This window comes from Mesoplodon mirus (genome assembly GCF_964341445.2).
Source record: "Mesoplodon mirus genome assembly, chromosome: 2".
NCBI lineage: Eukaryota > Metazoa > Chordata > Mammalia > Artiodactyla > Ziphiidae > Mesoplodon > Mesoplodon mirus.
In genome coordinates, this window is record NC_138977.1 from 155524962 (window position 1) to 155544909 (window position 19948).

The 19948-nt window shown below is 38.4% G+C and overlaps 1 protein-coding gene across 5 annotated transcripts in view; it reads left to right on the forward strand.

Annotated features, from left to right (window-relative positions):
• The window catches only part of PAPSS1 (3'-phosphoadenosine 5'-phosphosulfate synthase 1), a 108686-nt gene that overhangs the window by 26322 nt on the left and 62416 nt on the right, over positions 1–19948 (forward strand). For all 5 annotated transcript variants that reach the window (XM_082642414.1, XM_082642413.1, XM_082642411.1 and 2 more), the window contains one exon: positions 3023–3141. In XM_082642414.1, coding sequence (XP_082498540.1) covers positions 3023–3141 — 119 coding nt within the window. The remainder of the gene's footprint in view (positions 1–3022; positions 3142–19948) is intronic.

Genomic DNA, 19948 nt, shown 5'->3' on the forward strand with positions numbered 1-19948 from the left:
CCTAGAAAGGAAAAGGTGGAACAGGAAGGAAAATGCTTGTTATTCTGGGCTCTTCTGTTTGGACCTGGGAGCCCATTAGCAGTTGGGGCAAGTTCCACTGGCCGTGGTGAATCTGGTTCCTTGGGCAGGGCTCGTATCCAGTCTTACCATCATGGAGACTCAGGTTTCACCCATTAAGCCTGTACTTTCTTGACTCAGTGAGAATAAGCTGCCTGACCTGAATAATATATGACAACAGGAGGGAAAACAGTTTATCCATTTAATTTCTAGGTCACCCTCTCTCTGTTGACGGCCAGTGTGCACTTCTGTTTTTTGTAATAGAGATTTGCAAAGAGAAGCAGAACAGTGTGTCCAGGATCCTGAAGTCTGAATCTTTTACTTGTTTTAACTGTACTTGGTTTTGTTGTTTTTGCAAGAATGGATTGGTGAGGGAGGTAGATTTGTTTGCTCAGCTGGAGTAAGCACCCTGTGAGCCAGGACAACATCTTTACCATTTCTGTATTTTTAGAATTTAGCACGGAGCATGGCCCAAAGCATAATACTTGGTACACACACACAGTAAATGCTTGTCGAATGGATTAGAAGGTGGAGTGGAAATTGGATGTTCAACACTTTGATCAATGCTTTCTATTTGCAGGGTTTATATCTGGTGCTGGGGATGTAAAGATGAATAATAAGACTGAATCCAAAATACCTTGAGTCACTTACAGTTTGCATTCTGTATCTGGGAATGTGCTTGTATTCGTTCAGTTTTCTATGTTTTACTTGTTTACCAGGTGTTTCTTAATTCCTTTGAATAGACATTGATAAAATGTTCTTAGGTTAATGTATACCTGTGTGCATGTGTGTACACACATTTATTTACTTTAGGTTTGCCATGGTTCTAGAGTTCCTGACTGGACAGTTTTCAAAATCATTTACTCATTGTAAGAATGGTGCTTAAAAAGTTTCCTACCAATGCTATTTCAGAGCCCTGGTGGTAAACATTTCAGGGACAGGTGGGATTGCATACATTCAGCAGACTTCAGGCTTTTATATGGCATTTACTAAAGTGTAAATATATGCCTGTGTCAGCTACTCTAATACCTAGATTATTTTCATGAGTAACGTTCAAGTAGTTATTATTTACTTAAATATAAACGTTTTTCTCACAGTATACATTTACTGTAAAATCACTTATGGGCTAAATTAACTAGGAAGAGACTTCCTGGGCTTTTAAAACGTTAATCCAAGTCTTCTAACACAGTGATCCTCAAAGCTTTGCTGCACATAAGCATTATCTGGTGGGACTTAAACAATCTAGTGCCAAGGCTGTACCCCAGACCATTGAAACCAGAATCTCTTAAGGGTGGGACCCAGTGATTCCAGCGTGTAGCTACACTTGAGAATCAGAGCTTAAGAACTAGTGTTTTAACCAGGTTTGTCTTTACCCCACCCATTTTATTGTGACTCACCACTAATACTGCTGGGAATATTGGTAATGCAAAAATTTCTTCTTGGGTTCAGGACTTCATGTGATACTTAAAAATATGAACTAGAAAAAAAAATGAAATAGATGGGCTGTAGACTTGTAGTGTTTATTTTAAAGCTTTTTAGTAATGATTTTAAGTTCATGTTTACCATCCTAACCCAAGAATGACTTGGCATTCCAAGGCAGACAGATCTCGAATGACTTAGGTATGGAATAATATGAAAGATAGGAATAGCATATCTTCAGCTCAGCCAGCCTATTCTGTGGTTAACATCATGTGTTCTTTCTCCTCTAGGCAGTTACACGGTAGCACATATACAGATAGGGAAAATCTAAATAGTGGTTAATATCTAAATTGGTTACATTTGATTGTGGAACATTTTTGGTGATAAAACAGGATTCCTTACTTACGTTCTGCTGAAGCTAATAGTAGTTAATCTGTCTTGCCTGAACACTTAATGTGATGGCAGAAGAACCCTGCAGAGCTTCAATTCGGCTGTAGATAATCCTGGTGAATATAATGGACAGATTGACTTGGCGTTGGTTTTTGCGCTGAGGGAGAAAAAATCTTGTCGAGTTTGGTTTTATGCCCAAGGTTTAGGCACTATATCCTGTGTTCCTGTGGAGAAATTGGATGCTCTGGATTACTTGGTATTCATTTCTGTTTTCTTCACAGGCACTGTAGGCATTTACTTAACAGAAAAAAGGAAGGGTGATAGAAATATCATCAATCTTCATTATTTGAAGATTCCAGATTTGCAAATGTGCCTACTCACTAAAATTTATTTGTTACCCCACATCCATATACCCACAGTGCTTTGGCTGTCACTTGTAGACACACACAGAGCAGCAAAATTTTAGTCACCCAGAATATACATTCCCAGCTGAAGTTGAACAAGGCTTTTGTGTTTCAGCTCTCATACTGTAAAGAAGTGTCCTTTTGGTGGCCTGTTTAGTGCCATGTGTTTTGCTTTTTTTTTTTTTTTCTTTTTGTTGGTGATTTTGCTGTTTAAAATGGCCCCCCGGCACAGTGCTGAAGTACTGTCCAGTGTTCCCAAGTGCAGGAAGACTGACCTGCCTTGTGGAGAAAATACATGTGTTAGATAAGCTTTGTTCAGACATGAGTTCTGGTGCTGTTGGCCATGAGTTCGGTGTTAATGAATCAGCACTATATATGAAATAAGGTGTCTTTAAACAGAAACACTCATAAAACAAACATATTAATTGGTTGATAAAAATTTGGTGACTAGAGGCTCACAGGAAGCCAAACCCACATTTCTCCTAGAAGCAGTGGTTCAGTATTCACTAATTTTGTGTGTGTGGCAACGTATTGAAGAGAACTACTGCGAATAAGAAGGATCGACTGTTTGTGTTCAAAGAAGAAACAAAAGTTTAATTAGAAATCTTCTCCCAGGAAAGAAGTTTCAATATTATAGCCCCGTAACTTAGAAGGGGCAGCATAAATATGAACTTCAGCATAGCAGAGACTTGCACTGAGGAAACAAACCTGTTTTAATTTCCACTCCCTCTATTATCTTTTACCTTTTATAGGTTTCACTGGGATTGATTCTGAATATGAAAAACCAGAGGCCCCGGAATTGGTGCTGAAAACAGACTCCTGTGATGTAAATGACTGTGTCCAGCAGGTTGTGGAGCTTCTACAGGAACGGGTAAGCAGAGGTCCATGAGGGGATCCTCAGAGAATAATTACATCCATCTCATAACATTCCCCCTCCAAAAAAGGGTGGTGGTAATATGGAGTAACATTTGTTTCTTTTTTGCGGTACGCGGGCCTCTCACTGTTGTGGCCTCTCCCGTTGCGGAGCACAGGCTCCGGACGCGCAGGCTCAGCGGCCATGGCTCACGGGCCCAGCCACTCCACGGCATGTGGGATTTTCCTGGACCGTGGCATGAACCCGTGTGCCCTGCATCGGCAGGCAGACTCTCAACCACTGCACCACCAGGGAAGCCCTGTTTGGTTTTTTTGATGTTAGTTGTGTGAGTTCTTTGTATATTTTGGATATAAACCCCTTACCAGCTATATCATTTGTGAATATCTTCTCCCATTCAGTAGGTGGCCTTTTTGTTTTGTTGATAGTTTCCTTTGCTGTGCAAAAGCTTTTTAGTTTGATGTAGTCCCATTTGTTTACTTTTCCATTTGTTTCCCTTGCCTGAGGAGACATAGCCAAAAAAAAAAATACTATTAAGACCAAAGAGCATACTGCCTATGTTTTCTTATAGAAGTTTTATGGTTTCAGGTCTTACATTTAAGTCTTTAACCCATTTTGAATTTATTTTTGTATATGGTGTGAGAAAGTAGTCCCAGTTTGATTCTTTTTTTAAAAATTAATTAGTTAATTAATTATTTCTCTCTCTCTCTCTCTCTCTCTCTCACACACACATACACACACACAGTATTTTATTTTTACAAGAGATAAATAGACTGACACCAAGCATTGTAAATGGATGACCACAACAAAAGTAACAATGATTGTAATTACCAAACACGAAACACACTCATACTATGTCATAATATTGACATTCAGTCCAGTAATCCTCCACTGTAACAGCTCCTTTACTTTGCAGTGAAAATTGATTTGTATATTTTTTGCCTCTGAGTCCTTGTGGGATTTTTTTTAATTCAAACAGAAAGTCACAAAAATTATAATCATCCTCATCAGTTCACTCAGTCCCATGAATTAATTTTTTTTTTCATCTTGATCTTTTGTTAGCACTTTTATGGGTTCATCAGTTTTTCATTAGAGTTCTGAAAATGCTTATTCATTCAGTTCAGCAGTACAGTCAGTTACCAGAAACCTGTACTTGTAAGAGTCTTTTCCATGAATTCCTTGAAGATGAAACCCTTTTATAGGAACATTTTTGCAAAAGCATCAGAGTACACCCAGAACTGTCTGTAAATGACAAAAGACTTAAAAATGACCATGGTTAAAGATTTGAGGAAAGTTCATAATAATGCAATTGACAAGGAAATTTAGTTATTTCTGAAATATACATTTTAAAGTAATAACTAGAATTATGACTTATAACATTATACCAGAACATATAAGATTTTTAGAAATTTCATGTAATGTCTGAAACATTTATATTAAGATATTTCCATACAAATAACCCAATGAAAGTTTAGTGTTAGTTGTTTTGTTTGTTTTTTTATACTGCCGGTTCTTATTAGTCATCAGTTTTATACACATCAGTGTATACATGTCAATCCCAATTGCCCAATTCAGCACACCACCATCCCCACCCCAACGCAGTTTTCCCCCCTTGGTGTCCATACATTTGTTCTCTACATCTGTGTCTCAACTACTGCCCTACAAACCGGCTCATCTGTACCATTTTTCTAGGTTCCACCTACATGCATTAATATATGATATTTGTTTTTCTCTTTCTGACTTCCTCCACTGTGTATGACAGTCTCTAGATCTATCCACGTCTCAACAAATGACTCAATTTCGTTCCTTTTTATGGCTGAGTAATATTCCATTGTATATATATACCACAACTTCTTTATCCATTCATCTGTCGTTGGGCATTAGTGGGATTGCTGGATTATATGGTAAATCTATTTTTAGTTTTTTAAGGAACCACCATACTGTTCTCCGTAGTGGCTGTATCAATTTACATTCCCACCAACAGTGCAAGAGGGTTCCCTTTTCTCTGCACCCTCTCCACCATTTGTTGTTGGTAGACTTTCTGATGATGCCCATTCTAACTGGTGTGAGGTGATACCTCATTGTAGTGTTTTTTTTTTTTTTTTTTGGTGGTATGTGGGCCACTCACTGTTGTGGCCTCTCCTGCTGCAGAGCACAGGCTCTGGACGCTCAGGCTCAGTGGCCATGGCTCATGGGCCTAGCCGCTCCACGGCATGTGGGATCTTCCCGGACTGGGGCATGAACCTGCGTCCTCAGCATCAGCAGGCAGACTCTCAACCACTGCGCCACCAGGGAAGCCCCTCATTGTAGTTTTGATTTGCATTTCTCTAATAATTAGTGAGGTTGAGCAGCTTTTCATGTACTTCTTGGCCATCTGTATGTCTTCTTTGGAGAAATGTCTATTTAGGTCTTCTGCCCATTTTTGGATTGGGTTGTTTGTTTCTTTAATATTAAGCTGCATGAGCTGTTTATATATTTTGGAGATTAATCCTTTGTCCGTTGATTAGTTCGCAAATATTTTCTCCCATTCTGAGGGTTGTCTTTTTGTCTTCTTTATGGTTTGTTTTGCTGTGCAAAAGCTTTGAAGATTCCTTAGGTCACATTTGTTTATTTTTGTTTTTATTTCCATTACTCTAGGAGGTGGATCAAAAAAAAATCTTGCTGTGATTTATGTCAAAGAGTGTTCTTGCTATGTTTTCCTCTAAGAGTTTTATAGTGTCCAGCCTTACATTTAGGTCTCGAATCCATTTTGAGTTTATTTTTGTGTATGGTACTAGGGAGTGTTCTAATTTCATTCTTTTACATGTAGCTGTCCAGATTTCCCAGCGCCACTTACTGAAGAGACTGTCTTTTCTCCATTGTATATCTTTGCTTCCTTTGTCATAGATTAGTTGACCATAGGTATGTGGGTTTATCGCTGGGCTTTCTATCTTGTTCCATTGATCTCTTTTTCTGTTTTTGTGCCAGTACCATATTGTCTTGATTACTGTAGCTTTGTAGTATAGTCTGAAGTCAGGGAGTCTGATTCCTCCAGCTCTGTTTTTTTCCCTCAAGACTGCTTTGGCTAGTTGGGATCTTCTGTGTCTCCATACAGATTTTAAGATTATTTGTTCTAGTTCTGTAAAAAATGCCATTGGTAATTTGATAGGGCTTGCATTGAATCTGTAGATTGGTTTGGGTAATATATTCATTTTCACAATATTGATTCTTCCAATCCAAGAACATGGTATATCTCTCCATCTGTTGGTATCATCTTTAATTTCTTTCATCAGTGTCTTATAGTTTTCTGCATACAGGTCTTTTGTCTCCCTACGCAGGTTTATTCCTAGGTATTTTATTCTTTTTGTTGCAGTGGTAAATGGGAGTGTTTCCATAATTTCTCTTTCAGATTTTTCATCATTAGTGTATAGGAATGCAAGAGATTTCTGTGCATTAATTTTGTATCCTGCAAGTTTACCAAATTCATTGATTAGCTCTAGTAGTTTTCTGGTGGCATTTCTAGGATTCTCTATGTATAGTGTCATGTCATCTGCAAACAGTGAGAGTTTTACTTCTTCTTTTCCAATTTCTATTCCTTTTTTTTCTTTTTCTTCTCTGATTGCTGTGGCTAGGACTTCCAAAACTATGTTGAATAATGGTGAGAGTGGACATCCTTGTCTTGTTCCTGATCTTAGAGGAAATGCTTTCAGTTTCTCACCATTGAGAATGATGTTTGCTGTGGGTTTGTTGTATATGGCCTTTATTATGTTGAGGTAGGTTCCCTCTATGCCCACTTTCTGGAGAGTTTTTATCATAAAAGGGTGTTGAATTTTGTCAAAAGCTTTTTCTGTATCTATTGAGATGATCATATGATTTTTATTCTTCAATTTGTTAATATGGTGTATCACATTGATTGATTTGCATATATTGAAGAATCCTTGCATCCCTGGGATAAATCCCACTTGATCATGGTGTATGATCCTTTTAATGTGTTGTTGGATTCTGTTTGCTAATATTTTGTTGAGGATTTTTGCATCTATATTCATCAGTGATATTGGTCTGTAATTTTCTTTTTTTGTAGTATCTTTGTCTGGTTTTGGTATCAGGGTGATGGTGGCCTCATAGAATGTGTTTGTGAGTGTTCCTTCCTCTGCAACTTTTTGGAAGAGTTTGAGAAGGATGGGTGTTAGCTCTTCTCTAAATGTTTGATAGAATTCACCTGTGAGGCCATCTGGTCCTGGACTTTTGTTTGTTGGAAGATTTTTAATCACAGTCTCAATTTCATTACTTGTGATTGGTCTGTTTATATTTTCTGTTTCTTCCTGGTTCAGTCTTGGAAGGTTATACCTTTCTAAGAATTGGTCCTTTTCTTCCAGGTTGTCCATTTTATTGGCATAGAGTTGCTTGTAGTAGTCTCTTAAGATGCTTTGTATTTCTGTGGTGTCTGTTGTAACTTCTTTTTCATTTCTAATTTTATTGATTTGAGTCCTCTTCCTCTCCTTCTTGATGAGTCTGGCTAATGGTTTATCAATTTTGTTTATCTTCTCAAAGAACCAGCTTTTAGTTTTATTGATCTTTGCTATTGTTTTCTTTGTTTCTATTTCATTTATTTCTGCTCTGATCTTTATGATTTCTTTCCTTCTGCTAACTTTGGGTTTTGTTTGTTCTTCTTTCTCTAGTTGCTTTAGGTGTAATGTTAGATTGTTTACTTGAGATTTTTCTTGTTTCTTGAGGTAGGCTTGTATAGCTAGAAACTTCCCTCTTAGAACTGCTTTTGCTGCATCCCATAGGTTTTGGATCGTTGTGTTTTCACTGTCATTTGTCTCTAGGTATTTTTTGATTCCCTCTTTGATTTCTTTAGTGATCTCTTGATTAGTTAGTAACATATTGTTTAGCCTCCATGTGTTTGTGTTTTTTACGTTTTTTTCCCTGTAACTCATTTCTAATCTCATAGCATTGTGGTCTGAAAAGATGCTTGATATGATTCCAATTTTCTTAAATTTAGTGAGGCTTGATTTGTGACCCAAGATGTGATCTATCCTGGAGAATATTCCATGCGCACTTGAGAAGAAAGTGTAATCTGCTTTTTTGGATGGAATGTCCTATAAATGTCAATTAAATCTATGTGGTCTGTTGTTTCATTTAAAGCTTCTGTTTACTTATTTATTTTCATTTTGGATGATCTGTCCATTGGTGTAAGTGAGGTGTTAAAGTCCCTCAGTATTATTGTGTTACTGTCGATTTCCTGTTTTATAGCTGTTAGCTGTTGCCTTATGTATTGAGGTGCTCTTATGTTGGGTGCACATATATTTATAATTGTTGTATCTTCTTCTTGGATTGATCCCTTGATCATTATGTAGTGTCCTTCCTTGTCTCTTGTAACATTCTTTATTTTAAAGTTTATTTTATCTGATATGAGTATTGCTATTCCAGCTTTTTTTTTTTTTTTGCGGTACGCGGGTCTCTCACTGTTGTGGCCTCTCCCAGAGCACAGGCTCAGCGACCATAGCTCACGGGCCCAGCTGCTCCACGGCATGTGGGATCTTCCCGGACCGGGGCATGAACCCGTGTCCCCTGCATCAGCAGGGGGACTCTCAACCACTGCGCCACCAGGGAAGCCCTCCAGCTTTCTTTTGATTTCCATTTGCATCGAATATCTTTTTTCATCCCTTCACTTTCAGTCTGTATATGTCCCTAGGTCTGAAGTGGGTCTCTTGTAGACAGCATATAGATGCGTATTGTTTTTGTATCCATTCAGCAAGCCTGTGTCTTTTGGTTGGATCATTTAATCCATTCACGTTTAAGGTAATTATCGATATGTACGTTCCTGTGACCATTTTCTTAATTGTTTTGGGTTTGTTTTTGTAGGTCCTTTTCTTCTCTTGTGTTTGCCACTTAGAGAAGTTCCTTTAGCATTTGTTGTAGAGCTGGTTTGGTGGTGCTGAATTCTCTTAGCTTTAGCTTGTCTGTAAAGCTTTTGATTTCTCCATCGAATCTGAATGAGATCCTTGCCGGGTAGAGTAATCTTGGTTGTAGGTTCTTCCCTTTCATCACTTTAAGTATATCATGCCACTCCCTTCTGGCTTGTAGAGTTTCTGCTGAGAAATCAGCTGTTAACCTTATGGGAGTTCTCGTATATGTCATTTGTCGTTTTTCCCTTGCTGCTTTCAATAATTTTTCTTTAAGGTTTGCCAATTTGATTACTGTGTGTCTCGGTGTGTTTCTCCCTGGGTTTATCCTGTATGGGACTCACTGCGCTTCCTGGACTTGGGTGGCTATTTCCTTTCCCATGTTAGGGAAGTTTTCGAGTATAATCTCTTCAAATATTTTCTCTGGTCCTTTCTCTCTCTTTTCTACTTCTGGGACCCCTATAATGCAAATGTTGTTGCATTTAATGTTGTTCCAGAGGTCTCTTAGGCTGTCTTCATTTCTTTTTATTGTTTTTTCTTTAGTCTGTTCCGCAGCAGTGGATTCCACCATTCTGTCTTCCAGGTCACTTATCTGTTCTTCTGCCTCAGTTATTCTGCTATTGAATCCTTCTAGTGTAGTTTTCATTTCAGTTATTATATTGTTCATCTCTGGTGGTTTGTTCTTTAATTCTTCTAGGTCTTTGTTAAACATTTCTTGCATCTTCTCGATCTTTGCCTCCATTCTTTTTCCGAGGTCCTGGATCATCTTCACTATCATTATTCTGAATTCTTTTTCTGGAAGGTTGCCTCTCTCCACTTCATTTAGTTGTTTTTCTGGGGTTTTGTCTTGTTCCTTCATCTGTTACATAGCCCTCTGCCTTTTCATCTTGTGTATCTTTCCATGAATGTGGGTTTTTGTTCCACAGGCTGCAGGATTGTAGTTCTTCTTGCTTCTGCTCCAGTTTGATTGTTTTGCATGTAGCTGTCCACTTTTCCCCAAATCATTTATTGAAGATGCTGTCTTTTTCCTATTGTATATTCTTGGCTCCTTTTTCATAAATTAATTGCCCATATAAGTGTGGGTTCATTTCTGGGCTCTCTGTTGTGTTCCTTTGATCTATGTGTCTGTTTTTGTATCAGTACCATACTGTTTTGATGACAGTAGCTTTATACTGTAGTTTGAAATCAGGGAGCATGATACCTCCAGCTTTGTTCTTCTTTCTCAAGATTGTTTTAGCTGTTTGGGGTCTTTTGTGTTTCCATACAAATTTTACAATTATTTTTTCCAGTTCTGTAAAAAATGCCATTAGTATTTTGTTAGGAATTGAAGTGAATTTGTAGATTGCCTTGGGTAGTGTGGTCATTTTAACAATATTAATTCTTCTAGTCCATGACCAAGGTATATCTTTGCATGTTGGTGTCATCTTCAGTTTCTTTCATCAGTGTCTTATAGTTTTCTGAGAAGAAGTCTTTTACTTCCTTAGTTAGATTTATTCCTATTTTATTCTTTTTGATGCGATCGTAAATGGAATTATCTTCTTAATTTCTCTTTCTGATAGTTCATTGTTAGCGTATAGAAATGCAACAGATTTCTATATATTAATTTTGTGTCCTGCAACTTTACCAGATTCGTTGATTAGCTATAGTAGTTTTTGGTAGTGTCTTGAGGATTTTTTGTGTAAAGTATTATGTTAGCTGCAGTGACAGTGTTACTTCTTCCTTTCCAGTTTGGTTGCCTTTTATTTATTTTTCTTGTCTGATTGCTGTGACTGAGACTTCCAATACTATGTTGAATAAAAATGGTGAGAGTAGACAACTTTGTCTTGTTCCTGATCTTAGAGGAAATGCTTTAACCATTGAGTATGCTGTTAGCTGTGGGCTTATCATATATGGCCTTTATCATATTGAGGTGTGTTCTCTCTATACCCACTTTGTTGAGAGTTTTTATCATAAATAGATGTTGAACTTTGTCAGAGGTTTTTTCTGCCTCTATCCATATGATCATACAATTTTTATTGTTCATATTGGTAATGTGGCGTATCACATCGGTTGATTTGTGGATATTGAACCACCCTTTGCACCCCTGGGATTAATCCCACTTGATCAAGGTGTATGATCCTTTTAATGTGTTGTTGAATACATTAATTGCTGAATATGTGCATTTTAAATTCTTTATAGCACTGATGGCTTTCTGTGCATGTGTGTCACTGTGTTAGGTGCTGTGGGGTGCACCGTATATGTACCACATGTGAAATATTCCAGTCAGTCTAAACCACAGGAGGCTTGAGAGACAAACAATCTTTTATTTTACCTGTAATTTTAACACACAAATACCTTATAGAGGAAATTCAGCCTTGGTTATTCAGCTCTACAGCTTGGCATCAGTATATTTTTAAGTTGAGTTACATAATATATTTAACTTTTCCTAAACATTGAGAGAGTCCAGATTTCCCCTGTGATAACTTGATGACATCTTATGGTTGACTTTTAGGGGGGTGAAGGTTCCAGGACATAACAACCTTTGTCTCGTTCCTGAACATATGGAAACGTAAAGAGGTTTGATGTTATCCAGAACTTGGGCCCACTAGGTGCATGATTCTCTGAGTTTAGTTTAATCTCAGTTTTTAGAAGTTATTTTTCTTCCCTTCTCTGCTCCTTTCTCCATACTTCCCTTTTTCCAGTGGAGGCTCACAGTTCATTTAGCTGAAGAGGATCTGGCCTTCATGTGGGAGTCAGTAGTTCCTTTCTCCCGAGTGGTGGGGTCCCTACCTTTGCTGTTCAGTGCTGCACAGCAACTCCTGATATGGTGGTAGACAGTTGGCGTTGCATCATTGCTCCTCATTCTGTCCTAACTGTGGCTTGTGATTTCTGAATCCACTCTTGACTTTTAAAATCCTATTACCATAAAACTCTTTCATCTAGTATTTCTTACTGGATATACTAGGCATAAAACTTTTAAATAAAAATTACCTATATCTGAATATACTATGAATATTTAGCCTTTGTATTTTTCCATATTATAAAATATTTACCAGATGATTAGTCTGGGACTTGCTTTCCTAATTTATTTCCCTTACATAAGCATTTTAGCTGAATAAATAAAAATAAAATGAATTGCTAACTGCCCTGCTCTGATGTTTTTCTTGATATATATTGATGTACTCTCTGCAGGTCAATGAGACCTAATCCCAGAAGGTTTTGTACTTCATCTTTCTGCTCTTCTTCATTTTTCCGTTGGTTGATAGGTTTCCTATTAGCCAACTTCTGAGCTCTTGAGCTAGTCCTATTGCTCTGCTTCTGGCTTCCCTCTCATCTCTTCATTATTCATTCTTTCATTATCCATCATCAATCCGATATCTGTTAAAAGCCTGCTACTGTAGTTAGTCACATTCTAGGGCACTGGCACTACAGAGCTTAACCAGCTGTGTTTCTGTCCTTGAGGAATTTAACGTTTTAGGTGATAGAAATTAGAGTATGTAACTCCTAGAAAGTGTCCTAGAAACCGTAGTTTCAGTGTATACATAGCATACTGGGAGGCACAGAAGACTGAGTTTGGAAAGGCTTATATCAGATCTTTCTCATCTGTTTGTTCATTTTTAAAAGATTTTTTTGGGGAGGGCATAGTATACATTTTTAAAAATTTTATTGAAGTATAGTTGATTTACAATGTTGTGTTTAATTTCTGCTGTACAGCAAAGTGACTCAGTTATACATATATATGTTCTTTTTCATATTCTTTTCCATCATGGTTTATCACAGGATATTGAATATAGTTCCCTGTACTATACAATAGGACCTTGTTATTAATCCATCCTATATATAATAGTTTGCATTTGCTAATCCCAAACTCCCAGTCCTTCCCTCCCCCACACCCCCTCCCCCTTGGCAATCACAAGTCTGTTCTCTATATCTGTAAATCTGTTTTTGTTTTGTAGATATGTTCATTTGTGTTGTATTTTAGATTCCACATATAAGTGATGTAAGGTGGTATTTGTCTTTCTCTTTCGGACTTAACTTTGCTTAGTATGATGATAATCTCTAGGTCCATCCACGTTGCTGCAAATGGCATTATTTCATTCCTTTTTATGGCTGAGTAATATTCCATTGTATGTATATACCATATCTTGTTTATCCATTCATCTGTTGATGGACATTTAGGTTGTTTCCATGTCTTGGCTATTGCAGATAGTGGTGCTGCATATATCTTTTTTTTTTTTTTTTTTTTTTTTTTTTTGCGGTATGCGGGCCTCTCACTGTCGTGGCCTCTCCCGTTGCGGAGCACAGGCTCCGGACGCGCAGGCTCAGCAGCCATGGCTTACGGACCCAGCCACTCCGCGGCATGTGGGGTCTTCCCAGACCGGGGCACAAACCCGTGTCCCCTGCATCGGCAGGCAGACTCTCAACCACTGCGCCACCAGGGAAGCCCTGCATATATCTTTTTGAATCATAATTTTGTCTGGGTGTATGCCCAGGAGTGGGATTGCTGGATCGTATGGCAACTCTATTTTTAGTTTTTGGAGGAACCTCTATACTGTTTTCCATAATGGTTGCACCAGTTTACATTCCCACAGACAGCATAAGAGGGTTCCTTTTCCTCCACACCCTTTCCAGCGTTTATTATTTGTAGACTTTTTTTTTTTTTTTTTGCGATATGTGGGCCTCTCACTGTTGTGGCCTCTCCTGTTGCGGAGCACAGGCTCCGGACACGCAGGCTCGACGGCCATGGCTCATGGGCCAAGCCGCTCCGCGGCTTGTGGGATCCTCCCAGACTGGGGCACGAACCCGTGTCCCCTGCATCGGCAGGCGGACTCCCAACCACTACGCCACCAGGGAAGCCCTATTTGTAGACTTTTTAATAAAGGGCATTCCAACTGGTGTGAGATGGTACCTCATTGTAGTTTTGATTTGTATTTTTCTAATAATTAGTGATGATGAACATCTTTTCATGTGTTTGTTGGGCATAGAGTTCTGGGTTGACAGGTGTTTTTCTTTTAGTACTTTAAAGATGTTGTTCCATGGTCCTCTTGTTTGCATTGTTTCTGATGAAAGTCTGATGTGATTCTTTTCTTTTTTCCCCTCTTTATAATGTTTCTTTTTTTTTCTGCCTAAATTCAACATTTGCTCTTAATCTTTTTGGTTTTCAGCAGTTTTAGTATGAAATTTATAAGTCTTTCAGTATATTTAGGTCTATTTCTTTCAGTTCAGAGTTCTTTTACTTTCTTGGGTTGGTAGTTTATTCTTTTATTGGTTTTTGAAAACTCTTGACCATTATGTCTTCAAATATTTCTTTTGTCCTATTCTCTCTCCTCCTTCTGGGACTCCAGTTACACATATGTTAGACAATATAATATTTTCCCGCAGCCTAAAGATGCTCTGTTCTTTCACACTTTTTTGTCTTAACTTTTCAGCTTTATTAATTTCTATTCACTTATTTTCAAGGTTACTGATTCCTTAGCTGTATCCAATATATTGATTTTCCCATAGGAAGAATTTTTAAACTCTGATAATTAAAAAATTCTATCATCATTTAGCTTTTTTGTTTTTAGTATAGTGTACATCTCTCTGTTGAAATCCTTTATCTTTTTAGGCATGCTGTCCACTTTTGCACTAGATCTTTTAACATAGTAATTTTAATTATTTTAAAGTCCTGCCTGATGGTTCTAACCTCTGGGTCGTTTCTGGATCTTGCTGTATTTCTTAACAGTGGGTGTTTTTTCTTCCTCTTTTTCATGTGTCCTAATTTTTTATTGAATGCTGGGTGTTGTGTCTGGAAGAACAGTAGAGATTGAGGTAAGTGGTATTTATGCTTTGGGCATTTATGCTTCTTCTGTCACACTGTTAGTGTAGTGAGTTGAGTTAGTTTAATAAGTAGTTCAGCTGGGTTAGGGTTTCATATTCTACAGTTATTCTTCATGTGACACCCGCTTCACATTTCTCCAGTGGTGAGCTGTTTTCCTTGTGCTTAGTGTGGGATCTGGCCTGCTGGAGGGTTTTCCCCAGTGTTTCTGCTCCATCCTCAGCTTTTAGCATTTCCTGTATGCCTGTACCACAGAAGGGGTCTCCTTCCAGGCTCTTGCTCCTCTCTCACAGCAGTAAACTACTGTTGCTTATTACTTAGTGCCAAGGTCATGATGGGGGAGCAGTGGTGGTTTTCAGTTCTGCTGGTCCAGATTCAGTCTTAAGCAGGACCTATGCTTCTGGATCTTGGAGTGGGTCTTTCTCAGTGTTGCTTCCCCTCCCTGCACGGTAGCCAGCCTCTCTTTGAACCTGGGAGGTCTTGGAGGGTGAGTTTTCTGCTCCTCACGTGCAGATCCCTGGTTTGTATCGGTTCAGGATCCTGGGCCAAGAGAGTTTCTTCCACCTCCTTTTGGCAGGCCATACTTGCTTCTACCCCTCCCCCAAAACAGCAGACCCTGGGAGGCTAGGGGTTGGGTGGGGAGTGGTTTACTGCCCTCCCCCATCAGCCTAAGGCTTTTGTCTTGGATGAGACAGTGCTGCAGGGAGTGGGCAGAGCTTTGTGCTTGTGCGCCACCGAGGGAGCGGGCTCTGGTCTCCAGACCTGCTCTTCACGTTCCTTCTGCATACCTCCTGTAGGCCTGCTTGTGAGTGAGCGCAGAGCTCCTCACGTCTGGGTTCCCAGTGATACTCACCTGTCACACTAGTCCACACTCAGCCTTGAAGAATTTTCAAAACTTTAAAGCTGTTTTCTTCTTCCTGCTTTTCTTGCAGCCATCTCTTCCTCCCAGGCTTTACTAAAGGGAGATAATTCATATGTCTTGACTTTTCTTGGTGGGACTTGTCACTCTTTGGAAGCAGCTCATGTTACTGCTTTAGGACCTCAGCTCTGTGATGGGCTCAAGAAAGTTTGATTTTATAGATTAGCTGGCCTTTCTGTTTGTTAGGTGGTGGTCTATTGTGTAATCTGTTTTATTTTCAGTGAATTGTCTATCCTTACTCTACTTTTACCCTTTTGAGGTTGTTTATAGTTATAAATTTGTATGAAATCAATAAATATTAATTCTATGCCATTTTCATTGAAACTGTGTTTTCAGTATTTTTCCTTTATATTTAGATTGTAGTTTTGTTTGCATTTCTTATATATTGAACCTATCTTTTTTTTAAACTTGAGATTTGTCGTATCAATGTTAGAAAGTTATACTTAATTCTGTTTTCTTTTTTCTTTTTCTATTTTTGGCCATGCCATGCGGCTTGCAGGATCTTAGTTCCCTGACCAGGGATCGAACCCTGGCCCATGGCAGTGAAAGTGCAGAGTCCCAACCACTGGACCATTAGGGAATTCCCAATAGTTCTATTTTCTGTTAGTTTGGATTGTCTGTTTTTTATATCTAATTACTGATTCTTAAGTGTTTTATAAAACTTCAGAAAAATACACATAGATATTCTCATAAAATTTTAGGGGGCTCATGAATCTCAGAAGCCATTTTATGGGCTATAGATAGTTCCAGATAGTTCAGACACTTAAGAGATTATTAAACTTAGAGTGTGACGGCTACCCTCCCTCCATTCTTTCTTTCCTTCAATTCCTAAATGCTTCTTTGGGGCCCTACTCAGAGTTGCGTCCTTTGAGTTTGACACTTTTACCTACATAGAGGCTTTTTTCTTTCTTCTTTTTTTTTTTTTTTGTAGTGGGAAGATGATTTGTTGTTTTTCAAGAGAAATTTATCTTGAGAAAATTTGGCAGTTCTTCTGTAAATCTAAAAATATTACAGAGCGTTCTTGTATATCCTTCACCCAGCTTCCTCTTAGGTTAATAACTTACATGATCATAGACCATTTCTCAAAACTGAGAAATTAAGCTTGATACTTTGTACTAAAGCACAAACTTATTTGGATTTCACAAGCTTTTCCACTATTATCCTTTCCTATTCTCAGATTCAATCCAAGATCCCTCACTGTATTTAGACTTAAATTATTTTTAACCATGATTCTGTAAGATGAAAATGCAGGCTCATGTGGTATCTGTTATGCACAGGACTTTGCCTTTTTTTCCCCGTAACGGTAAAAAATTTAGTGTTGACTGCCACTGTACAATTGGTCACCCCACCTCCAGTCCTGTCTGCCTTTTATTCCATTTTATATTGTTGGCAGAATCACATTTCTAAAGTGTAGTCTAATCCTTTCTGTTTTTTTACTCTAAAATATATATTGATTTTTTCCCCATTGTTTATAGAATTAAGGTAATTTGTGTTCAAGCTTCTCCATAGTTTGGTTCCAAGCTGCTTTTTAAAAAATTATTGTCCTTATGCCTTTCACCACAGTGTTTACTTTTTTCTTTTTTTGATGCCATTGCTTTCCTTAGTCTCTGTGGCCTTAATGCCTTGCTCCCAATTTGTTTGTTCCTAATTAATGATTATACCTATTATTCTTCCTTTTATACAGATATTAGTCTATATTATTCTTGCTAGACAATCTGATAATTGGACAGTTTCATTCAAGGTTTTGAAAAAGAGGGATAGATAAACTAACATCTAGTTAATACTTCTTGTAAGGGACATGTATGTGGGACTTTGTGTCTTTTAAAATATTTGCTTTGATTGTTAGAATCTCAGGGGAAGTGGTCTTTTGTCCTACTTTAGCTTCTAACCACCTCTCACTTGAATTACTTTGGTGGTTTCCTACTTGGTCTTTGCACTGAGTACTTTGTGTATGTTGTCTAATTTTATTCACAGAGTAAACCTATGAAGTATTTCAGAGATATTAACTAACTTGTTCATGAACTTATTGGACTCCATACCTAGGATTCCAGGTACATGGATTCCTAGAATTTATTTTCATATGCCTCTGGCTTTTACTTTGAAGAGTGTTCTTATTACAACTCAAGTACAATATAATTAAATTTACGGCCAGAAAGGTATTCTGGTTATATTAGTTTAAGACAGGGAAATTTTCTTTTGAAAATTACTCATTTTTATTCTAAAGCTGGTTGGTGACAAAAGAATAAATGTAAATGCCTCCTTAATGCAATTGCTTTTTTGGGAACCACCCTCTTTTGGGGAAAAGATTTCAGTTATATGCTTTCCTAAGTAAATGACTTCACTTCCCATTGAAAGTAAGTATTTCTGTTTGTACTGGTTGATCCTGTGAGTTAATTTAACAAATACCTAGTGCCATACATGCTAGGCACTGTTGTAAACCACTGTGGATGTGGCAATGAATTAGACAGTACAGATTCCTGCCTCACGGACCTAAAGTTTTGGTCCTTACTACCATTATTTATAAACTAGAATGACTATATAAATTCTTTTTTTTCTTTTATAACATGATATAGAATTTAAAAGTACAATTGAAGGAAGAAATATGCACACATACCCAACTACTTCTGTTCTGGTGTTTATTCTCCTTTGATTTTCTCACAAAGTTGAATCTCAGATGAACATTAGGATACATGGGGAAACCAGTGCACACTTGATGTTCAGCTCAGAGTTTATGGTTAGTTGGTGATACAAGGAGTTTCTTTGCCTGCTGCACCCTTATCGCTAGGTGACTTAGTATAACGTGCTTTTCCTAACAAGCTCCTTCTCTCTGGTGGTCCAGGGGTAGCCAGTGCAATTCAACTTCATTGTCATCACAAAGACATTTTAAAAAATATTTTATTTATTTATTTGTTTATTTTTTTGGTTGTGCCGGGTCTTAGTTGTGGCAGGCAGGCTCCTTTAGTTACGGCTCGTAGGCTCCTTAGTTGCAGCATGCAAACTCTTGGTTGTGGCATGCATGGGGCATCTAGTTCCCTGAGCAAGGATTGAACCCGGGCCCCCTGCATTGGGAACTTGGAGTCCTAACCACTGCACCACCAGGGAACTTCCACAAAGATATTTGTTAGGTTTTCCAAGGGTGGGTTGTGTGAGCTCACATGGTAGAGCTAATATCACAAATATAGATTGTGGGTGGAGGGGATGAAGATGTCGAGTGCAGTGGTGTTTTCAGGGAATAGTAACCAAATCTCCATAGCTTTCTAGTGTGTGCTTTGAGTGGGGATGTGAAGATTAGAGGTTCTGCGTTGACTAGCATTATGTCTAAGAATATAATTGTGAGTGCTGGCAGGGAATGGCACAGGTAGAGATGGAAGAGCAGAACTCTTAGCATGTGCAAAGCCTTTGGTAGTCCCTTCAGTAGCATTATTTTTTTTTTTTTTTTTTTTTTTTGCGGTACGCGGGCCTCTCACTGCTGTGGCCTCTCCCGTTGCAGAGCACAGGCTCCGGACGTGCAGGCCCAGCGGCCACGGCCCACAGGCCCAGCCGCTCCGCAGCATGTGGGATCCTCCTGGACCGGGGCACGAACCCGTGTCCCCTGCATCGGCAGGCGGACTCTCAACCACTGCACCACCAGGGAAGCCCAGCATTATTGCATTTAATTTTTGTTAAAACTTTGAGAAGTAGTTATAATTTTCCTCATTTTACTGATGAGGAAACAGATTCAGGGAGGTGAAGTTGTTTGTCCCAGGATGGTTCAGGTGTTTGACAAGTGCTGCCTCCTCTGGTGATAAGTGGAATTTTTTCTATCTGATGCTCTGTATTACTTTGGAGAGACTCTTCTGAAATGAATTCTACCAGGTATTGTTTCTTTAACATTCTTTACTGTCGACAAAAAATTAATCCATCTAAGAAAGAAATGGAAAACTTTATTCGAGTCAAATAGAGGATTTTATTAACCCAGGAACAGGCCCTCAGCAAGCTCTGAGTACTGTTCTGCCCTTAAAGGTCAAAGCACAGTTATATAGGTTTTTGAGACAGAGGGCTGTACATTAAATGACCTAGATAGTTTGCACAGTCCAGATCTGTGAGTACAAAGTGGGGGTCATTGTGGCCCCTTACAAGATCATGAAGGAATGTTATCTTTTTTTTAAAATTAATTAATTAATATATTTATTTTTGGCTGCGTTGGGCCTTCGTTGCTGTGCG